Below are 21,965 nucleotides of genomic sequence, written 5' to 3'. Positions count from 1 at the left end.
CAAGTTCCCAGCCTGGATGCCCTTTATTGAGGAGAGGCACAGGAAATGATAGTTAAAGGTAGCTAGTTTTGAGGCTTGGAAAATAAGCACTCTTCATACAAGATTGTCCTAACACCTAAGAAACAATTCTTGGGCTATGTATGGCTACTGTTAAGTCAATGCAAATCACATAATTGCTGTGCAGATTCACTAGGCTGCAGCCCTCAGAGATACAGTATTAGGGCAATGAAGATTTGAGGAAGGATGTCAATTATACTTAGCATGGTTTTTCCACTCTTGAGATCCTGAGTCCAGGACTGGCAACAACCTCCATGTCCATGTCCATAGGAAGTGAAATGATGTGCTAGTAACAAGAAAAACAGTGGAAGCAGCAAATTATACTGGATAAGGAGTAGTTTTCATACCTACTTCCTCTTCATCCTTAATTCAATTTCAATTTGGCAAGAGCTGATATTTGTCAGCAGAAGTGTTAGCCACTCAGTCTTTCTTATTAGAGATGGGTTGTAGGCAAATGTGAGGGAGACCTTTTCACAAAAGTTATGAAGAAAGAAAGAAAAACAAAAGGAAGCCAGCAACCAAAACAAAAGCCCTAAACTTGAGAACTGACCTGTAATGGAAAGATAGTGGGGAGAGTGAGCTCCTCATCACGGTCAGATTAGAAGAACCTTGCTGTCTACCGCCAGTGGGTGAGACATCTTCAATGGCAGATAACTGGAGGACAAGAGAAAGGCTTTGGGTAATGCAGGTTGAGCTGATTTTAAATTTTTTTTAAGTCATACCCAATTAAGTACGCTATTTGGAGCAATCTAGTATGAATTATAGAATTAAGCAGGGAAAGCAGTCTTGTTTTTAATTAGCTACATTTTATCAAATAGCAATGTACCTAGCTTTGTGCTAATCACTTCTACATAGCCTCTCATTTAAATATCCAAACAACTCTATGATGTAGGGACTAATATCTTCTTACCAATGAGCAAATTAAAGCTGGAAAGTTTACATAATTTGGTGAAGGCAAAATGGCCAGCAATTGACAGAGTAGGATTTTCATTCTAGGGAATATAAATCTAGAATCAATGCTTCTTTCCACTTTGCTATTCTATCTCTTGATGTAGGAGCTATCACATATTTTGAGTGGGGTACATAAAAGTATGCATGGTTTTTATGCTGTTTTGAGTAGAAAGAGAAACTAGGGTTTCTTGGTTGAATTACGTCAGGTCAATCAACGTTGAATGGTACCACCAGGGTATGAAGGGCTCCTTGTAAAGAGTGTCTCAGATGGTTGGGAATATGTGCACATGCCAAACACCATATGAAATCATAGAAACCACCCATCTTAAGGAGAGAGCAACTAAAAGGATAGCAACAGGAATGGAATGGAGGTTAGTGTTGACTCCTTATATTTGGATTTACCCAACCAGATCATTACAGATTAAATGATATCATAACACCTGAATGAGGCAATGGAGGGCGACTGCAGTAATAACACAGAAATCAACAAGTGTTGGAGCTCAGATATTGGCTGTCCAGAGTGGTAGCTCTCCTTATCTAATCAAAAAGGCCCCAATGAAGCTCCTAACATCTTTTAAAATCAGGATACATAGTTGTTTTCTTGACTATTCTTGGGCTGGTCAACACCTGAGAGTCACAGTTGGAATGACCTGGACTTGAATCTGAAAGTTAGCACATACTCGCTATGTGATCTTGGATAAAATACTTAATCTCATTTAAGTCATACCAAGTATCTCATATAGAATAGATGTTTTTCCTATTTTACAAATGGAGAAATACACTCAGATTATGAATACTACATATTTTATAATAGTATTGGTACATACTATTTTCATTAAAAAGTGCTTTACTTTCTAAAGGATAAAGCTTTGTTTTATGTAATGTTTTGTTAGTTTATCATGAAGAGGGAGTTAGCTGTGTTGAAGAATCATAAAAAGTTATGAACAGAATTCATCTCCAAGATAGCCCCAGATTTTATTTGTAGTTATTTAATTTATTAATTGAACCTAGCTCAATAGGAACTCCATGCTGAATTTTAGAGAATGAAGGGATTATAGATATTTCTATCCAGTTTATTATCTCTTATGGAAAGTGGTAATCGTGGACGCTAATGACATTTTTCAGGGATACTAAGAATACAGAATGTGACATGTTTGATCTCAAACAGTTCTGTTTCATTTAACAATTTAAGTAGTAGCCACTGAGCATACAGAGATAAAAGACAAATTTTTCCTCTAATTTATCATTCGTTCAGTGGAAATTATTTACTATAATAAATATACATATCTTCTTTTAATAGACTTGTGCACCACAGCTATGGATCACAAACTTGGTATACAGCCATGAACAAGAGATACACACTTGTGTACATTGAATAAAGTCATAGGTAGAGTATTAGAATTGTCAGTTTAGCCCCTCAGAACTCACTATGGGAGAGTCCATCTAAGCTCAAAAGACAGGTAACTAACAGACTTGGCATGGGTGGGGGAGGAGAGAAAGCAGAGAAAACATTCTAAAGGAGTTAACCCATGAGCTGATCCTTGAAAAATGAATAGAAATTAGTAAGGCAATGAACACTGAGGATGGAAGGTGGAGTAGGCAGTTTTCTGATCCTGAGAATACCAATGAGATAAGACTATCCTTAGGCTTACCCAACACCACAGATGGGAAAAAATCTTATAGGATTGCATCCTTCCCTTACATCACTTTGTGCATTAACAGGAAAGCAGTCTCATCTGAGATGCTGGGGCCACTCTACAACCACACAATGGACACCTCTGCCACGTTCTTCCTCACAGGTATTCCAGGATTGCAGTCTTCTCATCTCTGGCTGGCTATCTCACTGAGTGCCATGTACACCATAGCCCTGATAGGAAACACCCTCATCATGACTGTAATCTGGATGGATTCCACTCTCCAAGAGCCCATGTATTGCTTCCTGTGTGTTCTGGCTGCCGTGGACATTATTATGGCCTCATCTGTGGTACCCAAGATGGTGAGCATCTTCTGCTCAGGAAACAACTCCATCAGCTTTAATGCTTGTTTCACTCAGATGTATTTCGTCCATGCAGCCACAGCTATGGAGACAGGGCTGCTGCTGGCCATGGCTTTTGACCGCTATGTTGCCATCTGCAAGCCCTTACACTACAGAATAATTCTCACACCCCAAATGACACTGGGAATGAGTGTGACCATTACCATCAGAGCTGTGACATTCATGACACCACTGAGTTGGATGGTGAGCCATCTACCTTTCTGTGGCTCCAACGTGCTTCTCCACTCCTACTGTGAGCACATGACTGTGGCCAAGTTAGCATGTGCTGACTCCATGCCCAGCAGTCTCTACAGTCTGATTGGTTCCTCCATTATTGTGGGCTCTGATGTGGTCTTCATTGCTGCCTCCTATGTTTTGATTCTCAGGGCAGTATTTGGTCTCTCCTCAAGGAATGCTCAATTGAAAGCATTAAGCACATGTAGCTCCCACTTGGGAGTTATGGCCCTGTACTATTTACCTGGGATGGCATCCATCTATGTAGCCTGGCTAGGGCAGGATGTAGTGCCCCTGCACACCCAGGTGCTGTTAGCTGACATGTACCTGGTCATCCCACCTACCTTAAACCCCATCATCTATGGCTTGAGGACCAAACAAATGCGGGAGAGAATATGGAGTTTGCTGCTGCGCTGGCTCTTTGGCCACTCCAACCTGGGTTCATGAAAACATAACCTCTGTTCAGACCTTGAGCATTCTATCCAACCTCAAAGATGCCTCTGAGATCTGTGGAGCTGCATTGGTTTACCTGGTACTTCAGAAATTCTCAGATGAAGCTGTAAAGGGTAGTCTTGTGTATGTTTTCAATGTCTAGCAAGAATACAAATGAAATATTTTTGATGTTCTGAGAACATTTTCAATGGTTTTAGTAAGTTAGTATCTGAATCAGAGATAAGTTTGGGCAGAGAATCCAGATTTGGGAGTTTTCTTTCTTTAGTTGCTGACCCATATTTCCCACCTAATGTTCTACCAGTCCCTCTGCTGAAGAAATCAACTGTTTTGTACCCCCACACTTGCCCAGCTGATTTTCTCAGAAAGGCTCCTCCCCTCATGTGATTATATAGAATAAGTATTAGTATATGACACTGCCTTCTGGCCCAGTAATGAATCGACTCAATTTGGGTCATGTGCTCACATCTACATGCTGGTCTTTCTCTAGCTAAAATGTATTCCAGTTTATCTGAGGAGACATTAGCTTAGGATAAATGATGGTGTTCATTTTATAACACATGAATTGGGAAATAGGAAATTGGACCATAGCAAGAGAAGTAACTTAACAAGATGGGTTGGAAATAATGAGTCTCTTCTTATCTGGTTCCAACTAACTTTGGTCACTCAGGTGCATTTGTTAAGTTATGTAATATACTTCTATATACTTCATCCCTTATTGCTAACCTAATTTGAGTTAGGGTACCAATTACTAGCTTTTTGGTATTTAAGCAGCAGAAGCTATGTCTAAGTGAGTTTGGTTTTGAAAATCTATTTTTTTTGGCTTCCAAGTCCTGCTCTGTGTAATTCATCTTAAGATATAGAAGAGGGATTGAATATCACACCAGTCTTTCTTCTTGTAGGCACCTCTCAGGAGGTGTGCTCTGGCATTAAAGACTTAATAGAGAACAATATAGATAAACAAGTTGAAATGTCACTAGTCTTCTCTGTGTCACTGGATACTTATATTATTTTTGTTTTTGTTTACCCTTTCAGAAAGTCTTCTTAGAGTGAGTATTCCATATCCGTTAATAACAGCAAAAAATCTCATGTATAAGAGATACATATATTTGTGGTATATTTAAAAAATCTTAAAAAAGATAATTTCCTTTTTATTAAGATTTTAATGAAGAGTTAATCTTTAAAGTGCAAGAAGAAACTGTTGATAGCAAGTTATTGTATCTGAGTCTTAACATTTCCTTTCTACTGATACGGGATACAATGCTAATTCGTAGAGGGTACTAAAGATTAAATTAGTAATAAATGGAAAGCACATAACACAACCTCTGACATATTGTATGTACTTGAAGACATACCCAATACATTTCTACTTTCATAATATTAAGGAGTAATTCTAGGATTACTAGAATCCTAGATTCTAGGATTCTCAAACTGTAGTCCTATATAGATCCATAGTCGTATGATAACACTTTCAAATAGACCAGCTGCTTAACAACTTAGCATCCATATCTTTTCTTAATATTGGACGTGTTTACCTCCCAAGACTGTATTCTATTTCTGGAGGATAGCAGAATAGGAATCATCTTTTTAAATATGTGATAGTGATGCACTGAGGTCCCAAAGAATACTAAAAAAACTCTTTCCTTTGCAAACCCTTACATACAAACGAAACAAGATCATAAGGTTGTTAAACATATTTAGTAAGATATCCATTTTGAAAAGTAACACTATTCTTTCTCCATAAACAATCTAATGAATTGACTATGCTCATTAAATCAGTGAATATTAGCTTCATTAAACAGTCAGATGTAAGGAAACAAATGTATAGTACCGCCTCTACATGAAATAGAAATTTCTTCCCAGCATTTCCATTGGGAAGCCTGTCCTACCAGCTCTGTGTTTCATTCTCTGTGGAATTCCCTGAAATTAGCTGGAACTCACTGTTAGTACTCAAATACTTAGTGAACTACGTACTTCCCAAAGTGTACTGGTTCCTTGCCATGGCTACCCTCAAACAGAAAATTTTGTGCTTCTCACAAGCCAATCAGATACGGCCCTTGTTCTTTCACATGAAGCAATATGTGTTTATTTACCTAGGGCCTGGGACCCACAGTAGACCCTTAATATTTGGATTTTAAGAGATTACAACCAATCTTGCTTAAATAAAGGCAGATTGGATTTCCTGTGGGGAGTATCGAACCCATGGATTTCCCCTTCCCTGTCTTCCTTTAGCAAGACACAACCCTTTTACCCATTTAGCTGCCTTCACCCTTAATGCTCAGGGCTGCTATTCTCTGCTAGTAAAACAAGGATGGGAAAAGCTCATTTCTGCCTCATAATGAATAAGTGCACAATGTTGGGGATGCCACCTTGGGCATTACAGGGAGCCGTGCAGGCACCACCTCAGCGTGGCTACCTGCCTCCTCCCCTTCTGGACCATGTTTGAAAGTCACAGTAGAGGAAATGGTCCCTTAAATTAGTATTTGAACAGGAGGATAATTGAGTATCATCTAGTTTTCACTGCTCCCTTAAGGCAGGAAGAGCTTATTTTTGTTTTGATTCTAGACATATCAATGAATGTTCCCTCACATAAATGTTTAACATACATACATACACATGCACGTATGCGCACACACTCACACACACACACATACACAATTCCTGGGATTCAGTGGTAAAGCAGAAAAACAGGGTCCTTTTCTTCTTGTGGTTCTTAGAATGGAATATGAGCAATTACCCTTTAGAAAATCATTTTCATGCACTTAAAAGCTTCAGTCTTTATGCTTGGTCTTAAAAATCAGACAGGCCAGGCGCGGTGGCTCATGCCTGTAATCCTAGCTCTCTGGGAGGCTGAGGCAGGTGGATTGTTTGAGCTCAGGAGTTCGAAACCAGCCTGAGCAAGAGCGAGACCCCGTCTCTACTAAAAATAGAAAGAAATTAATTGGACAACTAAAAATATATAGAAAAATTAGCTGGGCATGGTGGTGCATGCCTGTAGTCCCAGCTACTTGGGAGGCTGAGGCAGGAGGATCGCTTGAGCCCAGGAGTTTGAGGTTGCTGTGAGCTAGGCCGATGCCACGGCACTCACTCTAGCCTGAGCAAAAGAGTTAGACTCTGTCTCAAAAAAAAAAAAATCAGACAATATGAAATCACATGACATCATTTATCATTGTAACTCTTCTAACCAGTAATCACAGCACCCAAATCAGCTTATAAATGAAACAAATAAACGAACTAAGAATAGTGCATTACAAATGAATCTTTCATTCCTTAGCTCACTCTTGGTTTGAATGAATTTAATATCTAATAATCCTCTTTTTCTAGGAATCTTCAAAAATTTGTTTAATAGGACCATCCTAAAACAACAACATTGATTTATCACCAACCTTCTTCTAAGTGTCCACAGACGTAACTGGAGGTGCTTCCTAATGACCTCTTTCTCAGATCTATTCTCCAGAGAGTGCCCCCAGAAAAGACACATGTTCCTCTAATGTAGAAAGGCTCCACGCTTTGCAAGGACCAGTTCTGTGACTCATCAGCTCATTCCCCACCAGGGCACTGATATAAACTTTTCCCTTTCCACTATTAGTTCTCAAGGGTGTGTTAGGAATCCTTCAATCATATCAGTAAATTAATAGATCAAAAGAGAAAAGTAATATATTCTCACCAGAGATGTTGAAAAGGCCCTTTGACACCTATTGCTCATAAAAAACTCAATAAAATAAAAATTGATTGTAATTGATATGTATACTTCATTCCTAAAGCCAGCATCTTACTTAAGGGGGAAACAGTAAAAATTCCCACTAAGATTAGGAACAAGGCAAGAATATCCATTGCCTTAGAGTATATTTTATCAGAAATAGATCCTGAGTCAAGGATTTGAATACGGGTAGATTACTGGAGAAGTCATGCTAAGAAGCACTAGGAAGATAGTAGAGAGTAATGTAGGGAAAGAAAAAAGGCCAATATAGGATATTTAATGGGTAGGTTTCCCTGTGGCTCCCTGGAGAGGAGATGGTCAATCCTGCTGGAGGCCTCTGACTGACTGTGCAGAACCTGCCTCAGAGGTATTCCACAGGAAGGGTGAGGAGGCTGGAGTGGTAACCCCTGGGTCCATATCCATCTTTGACGTCTTCCCTGGAATGTGTTAATGCACTTCTAAATTAGTGCCTGAACATTGCCATATCCTCATATCCTCACCAATCCATGGTGTTGTCTAACTTTCCTCTTTTCCCACATTCATGGAAATATTATCTTTGTATTTTTCTCATTTTTAGTGAGTTCAAACATCTTGACTTATACCTTATTTTCTATTAAAATAATAGAAAAATATTTCATTCTATGTTTCTGTTATCTCTTTTACTTATATTTTTTCAAGATGTTCTCTGAATGTTCTATTAATCTCTTATCAGTTTTTGATATTGCAAGTATCTTCCACATAGCATTGGGCATGTGGGAGACCTGGTCAGATAATCAAAAAGTGGTCTGCTTGCTGCTAGCCCAGGGCTGCTGAAGAGAGGTAGACAGATGATGTCTCCTAAAAGGAGTAAAAACAAGGTATATTGACGTGAGAGGGTAATTTAGGTGAATAGCTTGGAGGCTATCAATGACATCTGTCCTGTGTCCATAGCTCTGGGTGTATATATGGGTCTCAGGCATGGGGGGTTGTAAGTAAACTCTGCCATGCCATGGCATAAGCAACACTGCCTTGAGACCTACTTCTCAACTTTTAGTGGAGCAATAGTATCAGTTTATTAACAATAAGGAAAGAGTCACCTTCCCCACCAATTATCATAAGTTTTAAGACCCAGACAGTCCAGGTTGGTCACAATCAGGTGACTTTCCCCAATAGCAAAAATAGCTAGTGCAGGTGGCATCAAATTCTATTCTTTTGTTGTAAAAGTGAAACTATAGGCATGTGGTTAGCTACTGTATTATTTTTGGTGTGTAATATATTACCTTATAGTTTATCAGCTTAAACCAATAATATTTAATTATCTCAGAGTTTCTGGGGGTTAGGAATATGGTTTAACTGGGTGTCTTTGGCCCAGGGTCTCTGATAGGTTGCAACCAAGGTCTTGGCCATGGCTGTAGTCATCTAAAGGTCCACTGGAGGAGGAACTGCTTCCATGTTCAATCATATGGCTGTTGTGAGCCTCAGAGGGTCCATTTCCAGGTTCATTGACATTGCTGTTGTTGGGCCTTAGGTCCTTGCTGGCTACTGGGCAGAAATATGGTTTTCTTGTCATGTCGAACTCTCCACAGGGCAGCTCATAATATGACACCAGTGTTTCCTCAGAAAGAGTAAGAATAACAGTAAGATAGAGAGAGTAAGATGGAAAGCACAGTCTCTTTGTAACTAAACAGAAATTCTGCATCATTCTATTCATTACAAGTGAGCTATTAGTCCAGTCCACATTCAGGGGATGGGATCACAGATGAGTGTGAACACCAGAAGGAGACCACTGGGTACCATCTGTGGTACTTACTACACATATCTTTTGGGGAATCTTAGTAATATTTGTGGCTAGGGACTTTCAGGAGCTGGAGGTCCTGCATCAACTAGTGTAAATTACAATCTTGAATGATATGTGAGTTCCTGAGAATAGATCTTTGATATATTTCTAAATGTCTCCCATGTGTTGAGGTAAAGTGTAGACAGAGAAAAAGTGAGAGAAGAAGGAATTGAACACTTTTCAGAAGGTTAAAGTGCTAGGCAATATTTTTCAGTTGTCTGTAGCCTCGATATCTTCACCACAACAAGGCAATACTAGGTATATGCAAAGTCGAACATTCCTGTTCAATTTTTGAGAAATGTGATATGTAACACATCTATTTTTTTTCTATTTCTTTACATGCTGTGGCAGCTTTTTTCATTGCTTTTATGTAATCCAAGCTTTTCTTCCATATTATGCAGACTACAAAGTTGTAAAGCAAGGACTATGAGCAAATAATGACAAAGGTAGGAAGACTCAAAGATGCTGAAAGCTCTTGCTTACAACACTGAATACTTTCTTTCCTTATCATGATTCTGTTATCTTGGGTCTTTGACCTTTTTGGAATGCTGCTTCTTCCTCTTGGAACTCTTTCTCCATGGGACTGGGTATGGCAAAAGGAGTTTAAGGCCACCTGCAGTTTGTGAGGATCCAGTACTGCTCTGAATGCTTCAGTAGGAGCCAGGTTGAACCCAGGAAACAGTGGTACCTCTGTCACAGTTTAGCTGTGTCATCTCATGCTCTGGCTATTTAAGTAGCATCCTAATTGCCTTTTGCATTTGATTGCTCATTTTACCTATCAATATTTTTATGTGTACGTTTTGACATGCTGTCTGAATTACCCTATAGGTAACAGGGACCCGCAGGTTTTGGAATTTAAACTTCTAAGCACGGCAGTTTTTGGGAATAATCCTCTTGTAGGCTTGAGCACTGAGTCTTGTAATAGATGCTAAGTTGAACACAAACTCACCTGGTCTTTAGGAATGCCAAGTTAGGCTGAAGAAACCAAAAAGCCTGTGCTCTCACTCCCCTAACCCCCTGCAAGAAGACAGCAGAAGGCCTCTCACCATTCCCATCACGAATAACTATGTCTCCACTGAGGACTTAGGGAACTGGGAACATGGCTCATTGGCTCCTAGTTTTTATATTTCAATACATTTCTATACCTGTTGCCATTAAAAAAAGAGAAACTTTGTATCTTGTGCCTGTTGGCTTCTTTCTCTCAGCTTTATTCCTGTCCCATCATGATGCCCATTCTGTAGTCATGCCTTTTAAACTATGATCCACACACCCTTGTAGCCTCTTTCCATTCTCTTTCAAATGCCCTGCCCTCCACCTCCTCTGGATAATTCTCTGTTTGGAGAATATTTTGCCTTTTCATACTTTGTGCTGAGGTCCATGTCCTATCCTCAGTTTGAAAAGCTTATCTTCCTGGGTCTCTCTTACATCCTATTTCTCTTCTCTGTTCACACAGGCCTTTACCACACAGTGTCTTGAGAAATACTCAACCAGCAAAGCCTACCAGAAATCCCCAGGGAGAACAGAGGACAGTGCAATGGATATTGAGATATTAAGTACGTATTAGTATGAATAATTTTACAATAGCGTGAAATGAATTATCATTGCTAAAAGTTAAATCCTGACACTTGGGTTTTATATACCTCACTTTCACCTATTGAATTTAGATGTAGTGGTACCAACATTAGAAGGTTGTGAAAACTGAATGATATAATCTTTGAAAAACAATTATTAGGTTCCTGGTACATAGTGGGCTTTTAGAAATCCTTCTAATCTTGGGTCTTTTGTTTTCCTTTCAGGATGTACTCTATTGTTAGTCTGAATTTTAGATATCCTCTGATGACTCGAAGAAACAAAGACTCTTCATCCATTAAGCATCTGCCTCCTCCTGCAATCTGGAAAGCCCCAGGGGCCAGAACACAAAGAGAAAGCAGTCTCTGGAGGACTTACAGTGTTTGGCTGCTGGACAGAGGCCAGGGAAGGTGGAGTGTCCAGGGAAAAAGCAGGATGATGAAGTATCTACAGGGAAAAGAGGGCTCCTGATGGGAGATCTTTGGAATGGGAAATACTCCTCACCATGATGCTGCATTGTTCCTCTTTGATTTTGTGTCATTCTTCCTGCTCCTTCGGAAATGTCCTACATAAATCCCTCTTCTTTCTAGTAAAGAAATGTGGACTACCAGGCATCAACCCATCAGAGAAAGTTCAACAGAGAAAAATCCAGGGAAGTGAGTAACTGACCTGGGGTTTTGGTGTTGGGCTGATGGAGTGTCATGGCCAGAGTCACCCCAGAAAGGAGGATGTAAGACCTTAGTTCTACACAAAAGGGCTGGACAGGTCTTGTGGGCAATGCTGATACCAAGACTTTATGGAAATGATGTGAGGATGAGGCAGGTGGGAAAGGGACTGGAAACATATGGTTTCTCTGGATCAAAGCTCAGACCAAGGTAAGTCTAAGATTGAGGTGATATACAGACATTTTTAGGGACCAAAATTCTTATGCAAAGAGACCAACAAATAGGGCTGATTGGAGCAGTTTGGGTCCAAAAGGGGAGGTACTTTGTTAGGGGCACAGTGTTATTATAAACAGAAAAAAATCCATTCAAATGAGTTATGCATTAGTGCTTTTACATTTAGGAAAATTTTAATTTGAATTATGCATTCTCCCTTCTTTTTAAGAAGAATGAAGCAATTGTCATATATGAATTAGTTATTGATGTTGACTTGTTGAAGTTGATTTTCAGTGATAGATCCTCCAGGTCTTCGTGTGAATGTCTCTGCATGGTTGAAGGCAGAAAGAGGTACAGGGATGGAAATATGTCATGGAAGAGGTTGGCCATAGCTGACTAAAAAGAATAAACCTCAACAACCAGGAAGGAATTGTATTTGTACTTTCTTCTGGGTAGTTGGTGTGTTAACTTTTTCACAATATAAAAATTTCTCAAGGTGTACACCTGAGATTTGTGCATTTTACAGTATCTGTGTAGTACTTTAAAGGGTTAACCAAGATATGAGGAACCTGTAGTAAAGTTAAATGTTTTGGAGAGGTCAAGTGAAATAAAAAGTTAAAAGAAGTTACTGGATTAGCAACAGATCCTTGGTGAACATCACTGTTGATCTTGGCAAGAAACATTCAATATCAACAGGTTGAGTGAAACAAAAATTTTAAAAACAGACAAGGAACAAAATCAAATGTCCTGTTTTTGAAAAGACTGATTACATATGTAAATCATTACAATGCTAATCAAGAAGAAAATTAAATAAAATTTAAAAATAAAAACACTCTCAAGTCCATGAAAGGTATGAACAGGTAGAAGTTTCCAGGGCTGGAGAGAGGAGGGATGGGGAAGAGCATCAGCTGAGACTGCCCTCAGGAGAAAGATGGGTAGACACAAGGCAGCAGGAGAGGAAGGACTTGGATCAGAGGTTGCCAGGACCTGGCATCCTGGCTCCTTGGACTGCTTCTCAGCCCTTTAAGCAGTAATGCTCAACACTGAGTTTGTGGCATCCGCAACACATACAGCAGTGTTGACAATATCCTGATTTTGTTTTCAGTCTTCACCACCATTCTATCTCAAAAGCTTTCCCTTATATTCTGAGATCTATCACTGAAGATGTCTCACCCAGTGGCTGTACATAGCAAGGGTCCTATAATCTAACTGTGCTGAACAGCTCAGTAGTTTATTCAATCTGTTCCAGGATAATATTTCTTATATTTAGGGTTTTCTTTTTTCTGTTGGTTGGTTTGTTTCAATAAGGATCACAGTTTCCAATCCTGTCCCAAATACTTGGTTTTAGAGAATACTCTTGCAATCTCCCACCAAGGGTGCTGTTGGCACCTGGGTGTGGCGTTAAATCAGGTGCTAGGCTCTACAGTAGGTAAAGGGAGGAGGGCAATGTGTGTCCCATAATTAGAATTGAGGACCAGGTGAATGTTCATCTATTGCTTGGGTAACACAGAAAATGTCTACTGCAGCACATGGGATCCTGAACACAAAATTCCATCAATCTATTCTATCCAGTGATTCAGGGAGAGGCCAGGCCCAAGATGAGAAGTTCACAAGGGGAAGGTAAAGGCAGCATCCAAAGATAGGAGTATGACAACTTCTCAATCTGGATGCCCTTCATTGAGGAGAGGCACAGGAGGTGATATTTAAAGGTAGCTAGTCTTGAGGCTTGGTAAATAATCACCCTTCATATAAGATTGCCAACAATTCTTGGGTTATATATGACTAGTGTTCATTCAACACAAGTTACGCAATTGCTGTGGAGAGCCACTAGTATGATTGCTTGAGAGATACAATATTAGGGCATTAAAAGTTTGAGGAAGGATATCAATTGTACTTGCTATGCCGTGGTTCACACTTGGGATCCCAGATCCAGGTCTAGCAACGACCTGTATGTCCATGTCCTGGCAGTGAAATGATTGCTAGTAATAGGAAAAACAGTTAAAGCAGCAATGTAGCTTGGATAAGGAATATTTTTCATACTCACTTCCACTCCATCCTTAATCTGATCTCAATTTGGTAAGAGTTGTTATATGTCAGCAGAAGTGTTAGCCACTTTTAAGCTGTCTTATTAGAGACTGGTTTTAGGCAAATGTAAGGGACACTTTTTCACAGGAGTCATGAAGAAAGAAAAAAAGAAGCAAGCGAGCAACCAAAACAAAATTCCTAAACTTGGAAACGGACCTATAACAGAACAGAGAGTGAACTCCTTATCACAGTTGGAATAAAAGAACCTTACAGTCTATAGCTAGCGTGTGAGACATCTTTAGTGGCAGATCACGAGAGGACAGGGGGAAAGTTTCAGGTAATGCAGGTTGAACTGATTCTTATTTTTTTTATTATGGCCTATAGTCAGAATTACTCCTTTATGTATGCTATTTGCAGCAATCTAGAACTAATTATAGAATTAAGCAGAAAAATACTTTTTTTTAAGCTACAGTTTATCAAGCACTGATGTACCTAGCTTCGTGCTTAGCAATTTTATATAGCTTCTCATTTACATTTCCAAACATCCCTATGATGTAGGGACTAATATCTCCATCTTACCAATGAGCAAATTAAGGCTGGGAGTCTTTACGTAATTTGACCAAGGCAAATGGCAAGTATGTGTTAGAGTAGGATTTTCATTCTAGGAAATATGAATCTAGAACCAATACTTCTCACCATTTTGCTATTCTAACTCTTGATGATATAGCAGCTACCACCCATTTTGAGTGGGATACATAAATGTATGCAGTGTTTTTTATGCTGTATTCAGTGGAAAGAGAAACTAGTTTCCTTACAGAAGTTCAACCAATGTCTCCCACAGCAGAACGTACCACCAGGGTACAAAGGGCTCCTTGTAAGTAGTATTCTCAGATGGTTGGAAAATGTGCACATGTGCATACACCATATGAAGTCATGGAAACCACCCATCCTAAGGAGAAATTAACTAATGGTATATTGACAGGTATATTGACAGGAATGGAATGGTAATTAATGGTGACTTCTTATATTCAGGTTTATCCAACAAGATCATTACACATTGTAAGATATCGTAATACTTGAATGAGGTAATAGAGGGAGAATGCAGCAATACACAGAAACCAACAAGTGTTGGAGCTCATATTGATTGTGCAGAGTTGTATCTTTCCTTGTCTCATCAAAATAGGCTGAGAGAAGCTCCTAAGATATTTTTAATCAGAATACAAAGTTGTTTGTTTGACTATTAATCTTGGGGTGAATGGACACCTGGGAGTCACAGCTGGAATGATCTGGACTTGAATCTGAAAGTTATAACATACTTGCTATGTGATCTTGGATACAATATTTAATCTCATTTAAGTTATACCAACTCTTTTGTATTGAATAAATGTTTGTCCTATTTTACAAAAGGAGAAATATACTGAGATTATGAGTAATACAATTTTAACATAGCATTTGTATACACTATTTTCATTAAAAAGTGCTTTACTTTCTAAAGGATAAAGCTTCCTTGTTTTCTGTAATGCCTTGGTAGTTTATCATGAAGAGAGATTTAGCTGTGTTGGTGAATTTTAAAATTTGTGAGGGGGGATTCATCTCCAAGGTAGTCTCAAAGTTTTATTTGTATCTATTTAATTCAGTAATTGAACCTATCTCAATAGAAAATCCAGGCAAAAATTTAGAGAACATTGGGTAAAAAAATTTCCAGACATTTTACTATCTCCTGTGGGAAGTAGCAATGTTCTCTAATGACCTTATTTTTATTTCTTTTTTTTTTTTTGCATTCCTTTTTTTATTTCAAAATATTATGGGGGTACAAATGTATTTGGTTACTTGTATCGATTTTGTTATGCTTGAGTCAGGATAATTAGTGTGCCCATTATGCAGATAGTGTTCATGGTACTGTTAGATAGGTATTTGCCCAACCCCTCCCCTGCCCTCCACCATCCCCTCTTCCCCCTGCTTGATTTCCAATGAGTTTTACTTCCCTCTGTGCACACGTGTCCTTATCTGTTAGTTCCAATTTAATAGCAAGTACTACTGGTGTTTCTTTTTCCATTTTATAGATACTTCACATAAGATAATGGTCTCCAGTTCTATCCAAATTATTGCAAAAGGCCTTAATTCATTTTTCTTCGTGGCTGAGTAGTATTCCATAGTATACATATACCACATTTTGTTAATCCACTCATGAATTGATGGACACTTGGATTGATTCCACATCCTTGCAATTGTGAATTGTGTTGCATTCAAGTGCAGGTTTATTTTTGAAAAAATGGCTTCTTTTCATTTGGGTAAATACCACGTAGTGGGATTGCTGGGTCAAATGGTAGGTCGATTTTTATTTCTTTGAGATATCTCCATACTGTTTTCCATAGAAGTTATACGAATTTGCAGTTCCATCAACAGCGTATAAGTGTTCCTTTCTCTCTGCATCCATACCAGCATCTATTGTTTTTGGACCTTTTAATAAAAGCCATTCTAATATGGGTAAAAGGGGGAAGGTGGTATCACATTGTGGTTTTAATTTGCATTTCCCTAATGATTAGTGATGTTGAGCATTTTTTCTTATGTTTATTAACTATTTGTCTATCTTCTTTTGAAAAGCTTCCGTTCATGTCTTTTCCCCATTTTTTAGTGGGATTGTTTGTTTTTTTCTTACTGATTTTCTTGAGTTGTTTGTAGATTCTGGATATTACCCCTCCATTGGATGTATTGTTTTTGAATATTTTCTCTTTTTCTGTGGGTTGTCTATTTGCTCTGTTGATTATTTCCTTAGCTGTGTGGAAGCTTTTTAATTTAACCAAGTCCCATTTATTTATTTTTGTTGTTGCTGTGATTGCCACTGGGGTCTTGTTCTTAAATTCTTTGCCTAGGCTGATATCTAGAAGAGTTTTTCCAACATTTCTTCTATGCCACTGGGATCTTGTTCTTAAATTCTTTGCCCAGGCCGATATCTAGAAGAGTTTTTCCAACATTTCATTCTATAATTCTTACAGTTTCATGCCTTAAATTTGAGTCTTTTATCCATTTGGAATCAATTTCTGTGATTGGTGGGAGATATGGATTCTGTTTCATTCTTCTGAGTACGGCTATCCAATTTCCCAGCACTATTTATTAAATAGGGCTTGTTTTCCCCAGTGTACATTGTTGTCTGCTTTGTCAAAGATCAGCTGGCTGTATGTGGATGGTTTTATATCTGAGTTTTCTGTTTTGTTCCATTGGGCTATGTCTCTATTTTTGTGCCAGTACCATGCTATTTTGTTTACTATAGCCTTGTAGAATATGTTGAAGTCTGGTAATGTGATGCCTCCAGATTTGTTCTTTTTGCTTAAGATTGCTTTGGCTATTCAGTCTCTTTTCTGGTTCCAAACAAAGTGTAGAATTATTTTTCTAGTTCTGGGAAATATGATGTTGGTATTTTGATGGGGATTGAATTGAATCTGTAAATCACTTTGAGTAGTATGGACATTTTAACAATATTGATACTACCAATCCATGAGCATGATATATTTTTTCATTTGTGTGTGTTGTCTATAATTTCTTTCCTTAGTGTTTCATACTTCACTTGTTAGAGATATTTCACCTCCAGGGTTAAGCATATTCCTAGGTATTTTATTTTCCTTATAGCTATTGTGAATGATATTGAGTCTTTGATTATCTTTTTAGCTTGACAGTTATTGTTGTATAGGAATGCTGCTGATTTGTGTACATTAATTTTGTAACCTTAGACAGTGCTGAATTTATCAATTCCAGGACTCTCTTGGTGGAGTCTTTGCGGTTTTCTTTATATAAGATCATACCATCAGCAAAAGGCAATAGTTTGACCTTCTCTTTCCTGATTTGGATACCATTTCTTTCTTTCTCTTGCCTGACTTCTCTGGCTAGGACTTCCAGAACCATGTTGAATAGAAGTGGTGACAGTGGGCACCCTTGTCTTGTTCCAGTTTTTAGTGGAAATGCTTTCAAATTTTCCCCATTTAGTATGATATTGGCTCTGGGTTTGTCATATATGGGTTTTATAATTTGGAGATATGTTCCTTTTATGCCTAATTCATTGAGGGTTTTAATCATGAAAGGGTGCTGAATTTTGTCAAATGCTTTTTCTGCATCTATTGAGATGATCATATCATCTTTTTTTTTTTTGCTTCTTTTTATGTGGTGAATCACATTTGTTGATTTCTGTATATTGTTTTTTTGTTGTTGTTGTTGTTTCTATATATTGAACCATACTTGCATCCCTGGGATGAAGCCCACTTGGCCATGGTGGATTATTTTTTTGAAATGCCATTGAATTCAGTTTGCTAGTATTTTATTCAGGATTTTTCCATCTATGTTCATAAGAGATATTGCCCTGTAGTTTTCTTTTTTTTTTTGTCGTGTCCTTTCTTGGCTTTGCTATCAAGGTCATACCTGCTTCATAGAATGAGTTGGGGAATATTCCATCCTTCTCGATATGATGGGATAATTTTTGAAGCATGGGGACCAGCTCTTCTTTATAGACCTGGATTCAGCTGTGAATCCATCCAGTTCAGGGTTTTTTGTTGTTGGAAGATATTTTTTTACTTCTTCAATCTCATTGCTCATTATCAGTCTATTCAGGAGTTCTATTTCTTCCTGATTGAGTCTAGGGAAGTTGCCTGTTTCCAGGAATTTGTCCGTTTCCTCTACGTTTTTGAGTTTATGTGCATAGAGATTTTCATAGTATTCACAGATAATATTTTGTATTTCTGTGGTTGTAATATCTCCTTTTTCATTTCTGATTGAGCTTATTTGAGTCCTTTCTCTTCTATTCCCGGTTAATCTAGCAAGAGGTCTATCAATTTTGTTTATCTTCTCAAAGAACCAACTTTTTGTTTCATTGATCCTTTGTATTGTTTTTTGCTTTCCATTTCATTTAGTTCTCCTCTGAACTTAGTTATTTCTTTTCTTCTGTTGGGTTTGGGTTTGCTTTGCTCTTCCTTTTCTAGTTACTTGAGACATGTCATTAGATTGTTAATTCATGGTCTTTCTGTATTTTTGATGTAGGCATTTAAGGATATGAATTTTTTCCCCTTAGGACTGCTTTTGTTGAATCCAATAGATTTTGGTAGCTTCAGTCCCCTTTGTTGTTCAGTTTGAGCAACCTTTTGATTTTCATCATAATTTCCTTATTGTCCCAATAATCATTCATCAGCAGGTTGTTTAATTTCCATGACTTTGTGTAGAACTGAATACTTCTATTAGAATTAATTTCCTGTTTTATTCCACTGTTGTCTGAGAAGATACATGGTATGATTTCTATTTTTCTGAATTTGTGGAGAAATATTTTTTCACCTAAGATATAATCCATCTTGGAGAACGTTCCATATGCTGATGAGAAGAGTGTACAGTCAGTAATTATTGGGTAAAATAATCTGTTAATGTCTGTTAGGCATATTCATTCCAGAGTTCAGTTTAATTTTAGTATTTATTTATTTTCTCCTTGAATGATCTGTTCACTTCTGTCAGTGGGGTGTTGACATCTCTGGCAATTATGATGCTGCTATTTAACTCTTTCTTTAGATATAGTAGGGTTTGCTTTATGAATCTGGGCTCTCCCTGTGTTAGGTGCACAAATATTTAGAATTGTTATGTCTTCTTGTTAATTTGCTCCCTTTACCATTATATAATGACCATCTTTGTCTTTCTTACTATTGTTGATTTGAAGTCAATTTTATCTGATATGAGAATGGCTACACTGGCTTTCTTTTGGTTTCCATTTGCATGAAATATTTTTTTCCATCCCTTCACCTTGAGTCTGTATGAGTGTTTGTGGGTTCGATTTGTTTCCTGAAGACAGCAGGTACTTGAGTTGTATTTTTTCATCCCCTTCAGCCAGCCTGTGTCTCTTGAGTGGGGCATTCAGACCATGTAAGTTGATTGATAAAATTGATATGTGAGATGTTGTTCTGTTCATCCTGTTGGGTAGTACCTTATTGCTGTGTTTTACCTCTTGTGCTATTTTTTTAAATGAGCTCTGAGCTTCAGCTTTTGAGTGATTTAACAGTGGTTGTTGTCTATTGTGCTGATCCATGCATAATGCAGTTCTGAGTATTACCTGTGGGGCAGGTCTGGTCTTGACAAATTCCCTTAGTGTTTGCCTGTCTGGAAAAGTCTTTATTTCTCCCTCATAACTGAAACTTAGTCTTGCATTATACAAAATTCTAGGCTGGCATTTGTTCTGTTTATGAAGACTGAAGATGGGGCTCCTATCCCTTCTGGCTCGAAAAGTGTCAGTTGAGAAGTCTGTAGTTAGCCTGATGGGTTTCCTTTGTAAATTAATTGATAATTTCACCTTATAGCTCACAGTTGTTCCTCCTTCATGTTGACTTTGGCCTGTCTGATGACTATGTGTCTTGGTGATTGGCTCTTTGCAATGAATCTCCCAGGTATTCCTTGAGCTTCTTGTACCTGAATTTCTTAGTCTCTAGCAAGACCAGTGGCGTTTCCTCAATTGTTGCTCAAATAGTTTTTCTAGCCCTTGTGTATTTTCTTTTTCACTCTCAGGGATACCTATCATTCTTGTATTTGGCCACTTTATATAATCCTGTATTTCTTGTAGGCTTTGTTCATTCCTTTTAATTCTCTGATCTTTATTTTTGCCTGACTGAGTTAATTCAAAAAAGTTGTCTTCAAATACCCGTCCCCTCGGATATTTGTATACACAAGGAGTGCAATGCGCACTACCCGAAGGATGGACATATTTGAAACACGGACTTTGGGGGGGGGGGACCAAGGGCAACACACGTAACCTAAACATCTGTACACCCATAATTTTCTGAAATAAAAAAAAAAATAAAGAAAGAAAAAAAAAGTTGTCTTCAAGCTCTGAGATACTTTCTTCTGCCTGGTCCAGTCTATTTTTAAAAATTTTCACTGTGTTTTTATTTCCTTAAATAAATTTTTCATTTTCAGAAGTTCTATTTTTTTTTTTATTTTTACATGTCAATCACTTTAGTGAATTTTTCATTCATTTTTTGAATTGTTTTTCTTGTTTCTTTGAGTTGGTTCTGCATTTTCCTTGGATTTCATTGAGCTTCCTTACAATCCATATTTGGAATTCTTTGTCTGCCATTTTAATATTTTCATTTTGTTTTGTATCCATTGCTAGGGAGCTGGTATTCCCATTTTGGGGGTGTTCTTTCACTCTGATTTTTCATATATCTGGAGTTCTTTCACTGAATCCTTCTCATCTGGAGCAACTGCTGTTTCTTACTTTTGGCTTTCCTGTGGGGGAAGGGGTGCTCCACGAGTACACTGTAGCTGCATTACACAATGCACTCTCCTTTCAGTTCTGCCCACACGGGCTCCCTCACCTCCTGAGATTAGTTCAGAAATCTCCCTTCCATGCCCCACCAACACAATCGAGTCTTTGGGTATATGGGATCCGGTCACCTGAAGATCAATCCCTGGCTGATCCAGAGAGAAGCATGCTGGTCCTGAGTTGCCTATGGGGTGCTTAAGCAGATTTGATGCCCCTCTGCTTTGGGGTGTGCCCTGCTCTGATGGAGGAGCAGGACAAGCAGCACCAGGAGGGCTGGTGAGCCGGGAGCTCACAGTCCAAGCAACCCTCAGTCCTCTGCAGGTCTTTAAGAGGAATGGTTTGAGCCCTATTCCTCTATGGAAGCAGCAACAGAGGGGAAACGGCAACTCCTGAAAGCCCCAGCTCAAACGTCTCTCTTGGCAGCCGCGGTGGGGCAGAGGGGATAGGGAGGAAAAGATTCTGAATGGAGGAAAGGTAGCACTCTGTCCCTCTCTCTGGAAGGCAGCTTGCCCATAATGTCCAGGTTCTGGGGTCACACATACACCCTGGACCCACCAGGCCCCTGTGGCTCCCACACTGTGGGCCAGAGTTAGGAAATGTTTCTGTGAGAATGAGCAAGATGAAAACTGAGGGACTAAAGTCCTGTTGGGAGGACAAATGTACACTATGGGTGAAGAAGTAATAGGGTGCCTGCCATCTCAGCTTTGGTCTGTGGTGCCTGGAAGCAACCCAATGGAACTAGCAGCCTAGAGCTTTTTTCTCAAGAAGCTCGTAGTTCATTGGCGGCAGCAGCTTTTGGGCTCATGAGAGTAGAAAGGCTCTCCAGCACCTTGGGAGCCTGCTGACTGCCACAGATACGAGGGAGGGAGAAACAAACTATTCCGCCTACTCTTTCACTGGACTACAAGCTTTTAGGGGTTGACCTCTGCTGACATGTTGCTCCTTTTTTTTTTTTATTATTTTATCAT

The 21,965-nt window shown here is 38.7% G+C and overlaps 1 protein-coding gene across 1 annotated transcript; it reads left to right on the top strand.

Moving 5' to 3' along the window:
* The first annotated feature begins 2,749 nt into the window (after window positions 1–2,749).
* On the top strand, window positions 2,750–3,724 carry LOC105811449 (olfactory receptor 52I2-like). Its single transcript, XM_012645644.1, has one exon. The coding sequence runs from the start codon at window positions 2,750–2,752 to the stop codon at window positions 3,722–3,724; it is 975 nt and encodes a 324-aa protein (XP_012501098.1).
* The last annotated feature ends 18,241 nt before the right edge of the window (window positions 3,725–21,965 follow it).

The sequence above is a fragment of the Propithecus coquereli genome, unplaced genomic scaffold (assembly GCF_000956105.1).
Source record: "Propithecus coquereli isolate 6110/MARCELLA unplaced genomic scaffold, Pcoq_1.0 Scaffold235, whole genome shotgun sequence".
NCBI classification, from domain to species: domain Eukaryota; kingdom Metazoa; phylum Chordata; class Mammalia; order Primates; family Indriidae; genus Propithecus; species Propithecus coquereli.
This window is presented reverse-complemented; position numbering and strand designations above follow the sequence as displayed.